Raw genomic sequence first — 11252 nt, 5'->3', positions numbered from 1 at the left:
TTTATTTTTTCAAAATTAAAATTCTTGTCTGAAATTCTAGATACATTGGGCCAAAATCCTAAAGTGAAAATTTTGGAATATATAAATTCTTTAAATATTATAATATTTTTATATGAATTTTTAAATATCTATAAATATTATTTTAAATGTATTATTATTATTCATATTAATATAATAAAACAAACAAACAAACAAACCATGACCTAAAAATAACATAAATAAGATTCAATTATTTAAATTTTAATTTATTTTAAAGATTATTTAACAATAAGTTAAATTAAATCCAGTTAATCCTGCGTCATTTTACGTGCTACTTTACAAGCTATTTTTTTCTCTCTCTCTGTAAGTTCATGTTAAAGGAGAAATTGTGACTTTAGCATCAATGTTTAGCCCAAAACAATGTATTCCTGAATCTAATTTTTGCAGTCTTAAATGTAATTAATGTAGGATTAATGATGATTATTATTAAGAGTGTAACACAGCCCTTTTGTGGTAACATCTCTAATCTCTCTTTAGCACGGCGCAGACCCGTCTAAGAAGAACCGTGATGGCAACACTGCTCTGGACATGGTGAAGGATGGAGACACGGACATCCAGGACCTTCTGCGTGGAGACGCCGCCCTGCTGGATGCCGCCAAGAAGGGCTGTTTGGCCCGCGTGCAGAAACTCTGCAGCCCTGAGAATATCAACTGCAGAGACACACAGGGCAGGAACTCCACACCACTACACCTTGCAGGTAACGTACCATAAGCCATATTCCCACATTCATCATTCAATCCACGTTCATCACATCTGTCTGGTGGTTTAATGATGAATTCATTTGTTTTTGATCAGCTGGTTACAATAACCTGGAGGTGGCCGAGTATCTCCTGGAGCACGGAGCAGATGTGAACGCTCAGGATAAAGGAGGACTGATCCCTCTGCATAACGCTGCTTCATATGGGGTGAGAGGACAGGGAATGCTGCAAGGTTAAAGGTCTTAGTCTGGATAAATGACTTTATCTGTGAAGGATGGGTTTTGTAAAATAGAACATTACAAATCAGAAGGGATTCCAGAGAATTATACACTGCTGTTCAAAGGTTTGGGGTTGGTAAGATTTTTTTTTTATATTTCTGAAAGGTCTCTTATGCTCACCAAACCTGCATTTATTTGATCAAAATACAATAATATTATGAAATAGAATTACAACTTAAAATAACTGTTTTCTATGTATGTATATTTAAAATGTAATTTATTCCTGTGATGCAAAGCTGAATTTTCAGTTAGTGCAGTTACAGTGTTGCGCCACAAGGTGGTGGAAAGGGACTGTCATTCAACTACACGCTCAAAAACGCTGATTCATTCATTCAAAGAGACGTAATGAAACACGCTGTTGAAATCATTTTAACTTTGAGCGCCACTTTAGAAGGCTCAGCTGACCAGCTATGTGTCGATGCTAAGAAAAAGATTTTGCTTTTTTTGGACATGACAACCTATTTTCACAAATATATATGACTCGGCCTGGAGGACAGACCAGCAGCAGTTTTAACATTAAGTGACATGACGCAAGTAATCGCACGTGCTCAGTCGATCTCTCTCTCATTCACTGTCTGTTTAGGCTTGTTAAGTGCAAATCTACGGAGCCTCTGTACAAATCAGAATGGTACACATTATGTTATCATTACTAACTTGTTTAATATTCAGTCCACATGCATGAAGTGTAAAACGAGAAGGGCATATAACCTTACGAAAAAATAAAACACGCAAAAATCGCGGTTGCTGCGGTTTGCTCGTCAATAGCGCGGTATTGCGATATTGCGGTTATCGCGACAGCCCTATCCTTCAGAAATCATTTTAATATGCTGATTTGCTGCTCAAGAAACATTCCTTATTATCAATGTTGAAAACAGTTGTTCGGCTTCATATTCTTGATCTTCTTACTAAACCCTAAGTTCTCTTTAGAATAAACCTTTGCGTGTGTGTTTAGGTGAATGCTGTGGACACACTGGGACAGACAGCCCTGCACAGGGCGGCCCTCGCCGGTCACATCCAGACTTGCAGACTATTGCTAAGTTACGGTGCTGACCCATCAATCATTTCACTGCAGGGCTTCACTGCGTCACAGATGGGCAATGAAGCCATACAGCAAATAGTCAATGGTACCATTACAGTTTTACATCTATTACTCTTGAGTCTTATTACAGTATGGTTAAAGAATTAACTGTCCATTTATCCTAACAACACGATGTCCTGAATTTATCTGCATTTATTTCTCCAGAGAGCATTCCTCCTCGTAATTCAGACGTGGATTACCGCTTTCTCGAGTCTGCTAAAGCCGGTGACCTTGACACAATCAAGGTAAATAACAGTTTCAGAGTTTAGCGAGTTTAAAGTCAACGTGGTCCAAATCTGTTTCACTTTTGCAGTGTGACAAAATAGGACATTTAATGATGATAAGATACATTAAAAGGGACTTAATCTGTTCTAAAGATTTAAAATCAATCAGGAAATCAATAAATATTTATTTATTTGATGGCAATTTGTTTGTGTGTCTTCCGTAGCAACTGTGCTCCCCTCAGAACGTGAACTGTCGTGATCTGGAGGGCCGTCACTCCACCCCGCTGCATTTTGCTGCAGGGTACAACCGTGTGGCCGTCGTGGAATACCTGTTGCATCATGGGGCCGACGTGCACGCTAAAGATAAAGGGTGCGGTCATCATCTCAATTAGGGTGACTACCATTGAGCATTATCTGACTTGCACTTGTTCTCTTTCTTTCTCTTTATCAGTGGTCTGGTTCCTTTGCACAACGCGTGTTCATACGGTCACTACGAGGTGACAGAGTTGCTGGTGAGACATGGAGCGTCTGTGAACGTGGCGGACCTTTGGAAGTTCACACCACTACATGAGGCTGCAGCCAAGGGCAAATATGAGATCTGCAAACTACTGCTCAAGGTTCGATACTTCAGATGGAGAAATCATGCACATGTTGGGATAATTATGAATGTCATGATTGTGTGGGAATTTTATATAATATTAATGATGTTTAGTGTTATAACGAGTTATAATTATGCACTGATCGTTTATTACTGCACCAAAATTTAGAATTTTAGATACATTGGGCTGAAATCCAAAAGTAAAAAGTTAAACTTTTTGGAATTCATAAAAATTATTTTTTGAGAAAAAAATATATTAAATATATATTAAATATATTACAAATTTTAATATATTATAAATTACATATTTGTCATTACTCCAGTTTTCAGTGTCACATGATCCTTCAGAAATCTTTCTAATATGCTGATTTGCTGCTCAAGAAACATTGCTGTTCATTATCAATGTTGAAAACAGTTCATATTCAGACTACTTCATATTTTGTCATTAATAATGCTTCTGTAATTGCCTTCTCTCGTTCTGTCCAGCATGTGGATATCGCCGCCCTCCTGATCAAGTTTAACACATGCGTGAATGCGACAGATAAGTGGGCGTTCACACCGCTGCATGAAGCTGCGCAGAAGGGCCGCACACAGTTGTGTGCACTGCTGCTGGCACACGGTGCTGACCCCACCATGAAGAACCAGGAGGGACAGACGGCTCTGGACCTGGCCACGGTAAACAGCACCACAGCAGCTGATAACACTGTAGTTAAGAAAAGATAGAAGCTTACTTAAATTGAATCCTGACATATGAAATAATAGTAAAATAATTTTAATAATTTAATAGTTTTTTTTTTTTTTTTTTTAAGTTTGAGCCTTTAGACAAAATATTAAAGTTTGTGCATGTGCTTTTTGTTGAGTATTTGAAACATCAGGCTTTTATGGCTTATATAGCATGATATAGTGAGAAAATTGAGGAGGAAAAAACGCCTCGGTTTTATTCAGAGGCTCAAACGGAGCAAAAATATGTAATTTGATGCAGATGCTGATCTTTATATGGCCAGAAAGTAAGATTAAATTTCTGATAGCTTGTGATGTAAATCAATGAGATTTTTATGAAAGTATAACAGACTACTTACATAAAAAGCATATAAATGTCATTCATCACTCTATATCTCCCAATAATATGTCTTAGTAAAATTAAAGTGTGATTAAAGCTCTGTAGTTTTTTTTTAGTTTTTTTTTATGAGACAAAACGTAATGCAATGCAATGATTATTGAGAGATGGATAAATAAATATTCCTTAAAAGTCTGATATGATTTTTCTAAAAAATGATGTATGGATAATCAACTTTATAAATATTCGTATTAAATTACTTTATAAAAATGAAAATTTTACAGCAAAAAGACATGAATCACAACCTGAAGGGGGTTTGTTTTTACAGTTATACTAAAGGGCTTTTTACTTGCTAAGATAGTATAAACTATAAGATTATATAGAACAGGTTTTTCATGTTGATAATTAAGAGGCCTTAGAAATTCTGATACAGTAGGCTAAAATAAGAGATTGATCTCAGAAGATAAAATTTATAGCATTGCAATGAAAATGTTGAAAAAGTCTGAAAATGAATTATTTTGCAGTACTTTTAACTTCAGCATATGACGTGTTTCTGAAATAATTAATTTAAAAATATAGCGATTTAATTATATCCATTGAGCATTGAATTGTGGAAACTTAGGCTGTAATATTATTGGTTAAATTGGTTCTGTGTTGATTGTAGTATGAAGTTCATTGTCATTCATCTGCTATTTGTGTTTAACAGGCTGATGACATCCGTGCGCTGCTGATGGACGCGATGCCCCCTGATGCCCTGCCCAGCTGTTTCAAACCACAGGCCACCGTGCTCAGCGCCGCTCTCATATCACCCGCCTCCACACCCTCCTGCCTCTCCGCTGCCTCCAGCATCGATAACCTGGCAGGGCCCCTCTGCGACGGGGCCAGTGGAGGGGCTACGGGACCTGCTGATGGGGCCTCCGGAACTGAGTGCAAGGAAGGAGATGGTGAAAAACAAAAGAACCGTCTCAGAGTTATTTATTTAGGAATCGGGCTACTTTGATCACGCTGTGTGGCTTTGATTCTCTTAAAAGAACCGGCTCATAAGAATCATTTGTTTATGAATCAGACTACACTGATTGTGGTGTATGGCCTTGATTCACTTAGAAGAACATTCTCATAAGAGTCATTTGTTTACTGTCACTATACTGATTGCTGTGAATGATTTTGATTCATTATGAAGAACATTATGAGTGATTTGTTCAGGAATCAGGCTACATTGATCGATTCACTAAAGAACAGCCTCATACGAGTCATTTGTTTGGGAATCAGACTACAGACTACATTTTTTCCAACTGTTCAATGTGATGTTCTTTTCAGTTGTCATCTTGTCCAGCATATTTTTGTTATTCTTAATTTGTTAAAATTGTATTGCTTTGTAGCTGTCCTGGATATGAACATTTCACAATTCCTGAAGAGTCTGGGGCTTGAACATTTGAGGGACATCTTCGAGAGAGAACAGGTGAGAAAATGTTATACATCTTTGAACTTCTGGATTTCTTCTGGCACAATGTTTAAAGTTTTCATGTTTTTAATGCCGTGTCCATTAGATCACTCTGGACGTGTTGGCCGATATGGGTCACGAGGAACTCAAGGAGATCGGCATCAATGCTTACGGACACCGTCACAAGCTCATCAAAGGCATCGAGAGGCTGCTGGGAGGACAGCAAGGTGAATGTCTCTCTCATAAAACTGCTCCTAAATGCTGCTCCTGTATATTTTCATTACATTTGAATCCTGTTCTCTGTAACACACAGGTGCCAACCCATACCTGACGTTCCACTGCACCAATCAGGGCACAGTTTTGATCGACCTGGCTGTGGATGATAAAGAGTTTCAGTCTGTTGAGGAAGAGGTACAAACATGAACGCTTGGAGCTCTGGGCTGTTTCATACACCCATCTGCTTCGGCTGTGTGTGATGAGTGTTTGTTTTTTTGTCACAGATGCAAAGCACAGTTCGAGAGCACAGGGACGGAGGAAACGCAGGTGGCGTTTTCAGTCGATACAATATTCTCAAGGTAAAACACACCAAATGCATACAACATTAGTGATATTTAACTCTTCTAAAATAGGTATTGAGGTCCAAAAGGTTTACTTAAAACATACTGTATGATAATATGTAGTCTTGATAGATGTTATAGCATCATATTTGTATGGATATCTTTAGCATGTCTGTTCAGCTCTAAACAAAATCTAACTGAAATCGTCATGCAGATCCAGAAGGTGGTGAATAAGAAACTGAGAGAGCGATACACACACAGGCAGAAAGAGATCGGAGATGAGAATCACAACCACCACAATGAACGAATGCTGTTTCATGGTAAGTGCTGAAATGGCACTAATGCAAATGCTTCTCTTAAAAATGCTAGACAGATTAAAGGTCAAATTCATACTTTTATTTGAGAAAGATGCATTAAATTGATCAAAAATAGCAGTAAAGACATTTATAAAGTTACGAAGCATTTCCATTTCAAATAAATGCCATTCTTTTGAACTTCATATTCATCAAAGAATCCTGAAAAAAATGTATCATGGTTTCTACAAAAATATGAAGCAGCACAACTGTTTTCAACATTAGGCGCGTTTCCATTACAGATTTGTGCAAAACTTTGGCGATATTTTATAAATGTCGATAAAAAAGTATTGCGAAATGACTGCGTTTCCATTAACCAATGTTATGCGACTAAAACGTAACCTTTTGCCTCTCACGATAAGTCATGGCAACGGATTTTGGCTATATTTATTCAAAGGAGGCTTTTGCGTGTATCTTTACAGAAGCAGCAAAGAGAGCCGCTTCAGAAACGTGCGTGGCGCGGCTGCAATAAACCATAGACTGTATAAAAACATAAACACAAGCACTGAGTGGCCGCAATCAGCTTCAGTGACTGTATCAGAGCCACACTACACCGCAGACGTGTGCAGTGTAAATTGTCTAAGCATTAATGGTAGGAAAGCCCCTTATACTGGAGAGCGGCCACGTATGATGTGTTTCTTGGAGGTTATAGTACATTGAAGAATGATCATATGACTTTTTACATACGCCATGTGACCTGTAAATGCTGAAAAAAACGTTTCCGTTGTAGTTTTGCGAATTATCACTTTTTCGCATTGCCTGAAAATCCACCCCATGCGACCGTAAAAAGTTTTTTGCGATATATGGGAGTTTTTGCGAAATTGACGCGTTTCCATTAAGCGTATTTTCAATTCGCACTTTCAATTTGCGCAATTTGAAGGGTAATGGAAACGCGCCTACTGACAGGCAGAGAGCCACAGAAGTGAAGCCCTCCCTCCCTTTCCAGTTGTGCTCGTCTTGGTGTGGAGGTGAGTGGTGATGAACTAAAGACCAAGCTACCTGTGCCTCGAATTTACAGCTAATTATCCAAAAGGCAAATATAGTTAATTTGTCTTGCTAACGTCCATGACTCATGAGCTACCAACATATTAGAATGATTTCTGAAGGATCATGTGACACTGAAGACTGGAGTAATGATGCCGAAAATTCAGCTTTGATCACAGGAATAAATTACATTTTATATATATATATATATATATATTCAAATATACATATTCAAATATACAACTTTTTCATAATATTCCTGTTTTTATTGTATTTTTGATCAAAAAACGCAGTCTTGGTGAACTTTCAAGATCCAGGAATGCTTAAAATGCTTTTTTTCTTAATTATTTAGTATTAGTAAGCTGTTAGTTTTAGTTTTCTTCCCACAAACTGTAGCATCTGCCTATACAAATTAATCTGCAAGTTTAAGTTCAAAGTTTTATTAATGAGCAAGAGGGTGGCTAACCGCACACTGATCCACTCAAGACTAAAAAGTCTACAAAAACATCTATTTAATTAATAAATTGCAGTGTGCAAAAGTGCAAAGTGCATGTGAGTTAAAAAAATGGACACGAGCAAGCAAGCAAACGTTTCAGCACATTGCTATCTTCAGTGCTCCCTTAACAAACAACAGTCACCCTTTTTAAGTAGGTCAACAATTAAAGACAATCAGCTGAATTCAATTATCTCAGGTAAACCTCAATTAATCACAAGCAGAATTCCAAGAAAGTTTGATCATTCACATATATAGCAGAAATTTACAAGTATACAACTTCAAAGAATGACCAAACATTACAAATACAACTAACACAGCTGGAGAGAGAGAAGATAAAGCAATAACGACAATACCAATTTTTACAAAAAACGAGAGTTCTAGTTCTTCATTCATACCCTCAGGAAATAAAGATTTAAGTTCAAAGATCCAGAAAGCCTCCTTTTGCAACAACTTCTTATCTCTATCTCCGCCTCTTCTATGAGGTAGAATCCTCTCGATGCCCAGGAACTTCATGCCAGACAAAGAGTGGTTGGCAGACTTAAAGTGACGAGAAATTGAAGATGTATCATCCTGTCTCCTAATGGCACTTGTGTGTTCAATCATTCTTGTGCGTAATGCACTCTTGCTCATTTTCAAATATCCTACTGGCTCTACGCACCTGCAGTACAAGGAACAATTTTTTTATTTTTTTGGAGAGCTACAATTTTCTCGAGTTTTAAAGTTTTATTAATGAAATACACAACAACACTTTTTGTCAATTAAATGTGCTAAAAATGTGCCATTGCTGCTATATTTAGCTCTGAATTGCTTTTTATGTTCATACTGTAGTTTTTGTTAAATTTATCATAATCCTGAACCTTTTTTGCCATTGTTATTTTCAGGATCTCCGTTCATAAATGCCATCATCCATAAAGGATTTGATGAGCGTCATGCATATATCGGTGGCATGTTTGGAGCTGGCATATATTTTGCAGAGAATTCCTCTAAGAGTAACCAGTATGTCTATGGCATCGGAGGCGGCACTGGCTGCCCCACTCACAAAGACCGGTCCTGTTACCTGTGCCACAGGTACATGAACACACCTGATACAATAAGAAATGAAACATAAGCGGTGCGTTATGCGTTATTGCACTAGATGGTTTTCATATTCTCCTCTGTGTTGATTTCCCAAAGGCAAATGTTGTTCTGCCGTGTGACACTGGGAAAGTCCTTCCTGCAGTTCAGCGCCATGAAGATGGCCCACGCTCCCCCTGGACATCATTCTGTGATCGGCCGTCCCAGTGTCAACGGCCTGGCCTACGCCGAGTACGTGATCTACCGCGGAGAACAGGTACGGCTGTAAAAGAAAAATTGCTTCTTAAAATGCATCCTGTTTTAAAGCATCACTGCTACAGCTATAGTCAGGTCAGCCTTTATTTAATAAAGCACTTTATACAATGCAGATTGTTTCAAAGCAGCTTCACAGTAATAAACAGGAAAATAACAGAATTAGTGATGCAAACTTCATGAAATCTCTCTAAATATCTCTAAAATAGTGTTTTTTTTATTTTATTTTAAATGGTTAAATTAAAGTAATCAAAAAGCATGTCTAATTTATTTGAAATACATTAATTTAACTACAGTTTATTTAAAAAAAAAAAAATATATATATATATATTTTTTAGGTCCCTGTGAAATTATTTTTTCCCAAATTCTGTTTTATTATTTTTTATGGATTCTGTTGTAATGGTTAAATTAATCAAAAAGCATGTCTAATAAATTGAAATCAAAAGGCTTATACAATTGAACAACAATTAATTAAAAAAAAAAAAAACTTAACAAAAAATCTAATTCTTAGGGCTATATGAAATAATTTTTATTTTTTCCCAAATTCTTTTTTATTTTTCTCAAAATGTTTTATTTTTTTGGATTCTGAAAAATTCTCATCCAAATTTAACTTAAATTTAACACATTTAACAACTTCGGTGACAGTCTACGTTATACAGTAAATTCTTTTTTTTTTTTTTGACTGGATTCCGTCTGCGTTTTTCTGAATTGCAGAAATCATAAGCTCAATCTAAGCTCAAGTCAGTTCAGTGTTGATTCAGATTCGGTTCAATAACTATGCAGAGTTCATGAATTATGAAATGAGTTAAATTCAGATGTAAGCAGCTCTACAAAGATAACGGTGTCATTATTCAACTCATGTCAGTTCAATGTTGTTTCAGTACAATAACAGTGTTGATGTTACAAAATTTGGCAGTTATGAACAAATTTGATTCAGCTATAAAGAAGAAGCTCTACAGAAGACAGTCATGTCATTATTCAGCTCAATTCAGTTTAAGTTTTGTTTCGTTCTCATCTGATAGTGTTTGTGTCCAATGCACAGCACCCTTATGAAAGAGACTGCAGGCTGTGATGAATTAGTGTGACTGTGTTGTGTTAATGTGTGTTGTTGTTTTCCAGGCCTACCCAGAGTATCTCATCAACTATCAGATAGTGAAGCCGGAAAGCACGCCTCAGTCCTCCACAGAAGCAGAGCAGAAATCATAGTCAGACACTGCGTTTCTACATTGACTCACTCACTCACTCATTGTTTCTCACTCTCTTGTTGCACAATGGAAATGTGAACTTTCCCATGTACCCACGTCTTGGAATTCCCATGTATGAATTATGAATTTGCACTTTTAAAAACAAGTTACTTAAGTTATTTGAAAATAGTTGCAATTGTGAAGTCTAATGTACAGGTAGTATAAAGAAAACATGTAAAACTGACTGTGTTTAATGATGCTATTTGAGTTGTATTTTAATGGAACTTTTTCGTTTTGTTTTGAGTCTGTTCATTTCTTTTAAATAAATCTCATCAGAACAGGACTCATTCATATGACTTGCTTTTGATTGTTTATTCATATGGAATGTTATTGCCTTTATTATGTAGTCTCTGCATTTTAAGGTGGAATTGCAAAGGGGAGTAAAAATAATAGTTGATGCATATAATACGCTACCATTTAAATGTTTTAAAGTTTTCAATATTTTTGAAAGAAGATTCTTATTCACACCCGGGCTGCAATTTGTTGATCAAAAATACAGTAAAAAAAAATTCTGAATTACAATTTTTCTATTTTGAGATTTTAAAATCTAATGTATTTCTGTGATGCAAAGCTGAATTTTCAGCAGCCATTACTCCAGTGTAAAGTGTCACATGATCCTTAAGAAATCATTCTAATATGCTGATTTATTTTTAGAATTATCAATGTTGGCAACAGTGTGTAACAGTAACAAAATATTTTTTTGGAAACGCAGATACTTTTTTCAGGATTCTTTGATGAATAAAATGTTAAAAATAACAGCATTTATTCAAAATATAAATCTTTTCTAACAATATAAATCTTTGCTATCACTTCTTATCAATTTAATACATCCTTGCTGAATAAAAGTTTTAATTTCTTTCAAAAAAAGCAAGAATCCAA

General features: G+C 36.3%; 1 protein-coding gene across 1 annotated transcript in view; it reads left to right on the top strand.

Annotated features, from left to right (window-relative positions):
- The window catches only part of LOC107667582 (tankyrase-1-like), a 31309-nt gene extending 20653 nt beyond the window's left edge, over window positions 1-10656 (top strand). Inside the window, exons 13-26 of the mRNA XM_016459288.1 lie at window positions 1968-2139; window positions 2259-2338; window positions 2542-2687; window positions 2769-2934; window positions 3402-3590; window positions 4679-4916; window positions 5352-5431; window positions 5520-5640; window positions 5727-5824; window positions 5914-5988; window positions 6185-6290; window positions 8685-8871; window positions 8977-9133; window positions 10249-10656. Of these exons, the coding sequence (XP_016314774.1) occupies window positions 1968-2139; window positions 2259-2338; window positions 2542-2687; window positions 2769-2934; window positions 3402-3590; window positions 4679-4916; window positions 5352-5431; window positions 5520-5640; window positions 5727-5824; window positions 5914-5988; window positions 6185-6290; window positions 8685-8871; window positions 8977-9133; window positions 10249-10335 (1902 nt within the window). The 3' untranslated portion in view covers window positions 10336-10656. The remainder of the gene's footprint in view (window positions 1-1967; window positions 2140-2258; window positions 2339-2541; window positions 2688-2768; window positions 2935-3401; window positions 3591-4678; window positions 4917-5351; window positions 5432-5519; window positions 5641-5726; window positions 5825-5913; window positions 5989-6184; window positions 6291-8684; window positions 8872-8976; window positions 9134-10248) is intronic.
- The last annotated feature ends 596 nt before the right edge of the window (window positions 10657-11252 follow it).

Source organism: Sinocyclocheilus anshuiensis, unplaced genomic scaffold (assembly GCF_001515605.1).
Source record: "Sinocyclocheilus anshuiensis isolate Anshui unplaced genomic scaffold, SAMN03320099.WGS_v1.1 scaffold373, whole genome shotgun sequence".
NCBI lineage: Eukaryota > Metazoa > Chordata > Actinopteri > Cypriniformes > Cyprinidae > Sinocyclocheilus > Sinocyclocheilus anshuiensis.
The sequence above is the reverse complement of the archived record's forward strand: the minus strand, read 5'-3'. Positions and strand labels throughout refer to the sequence as shown.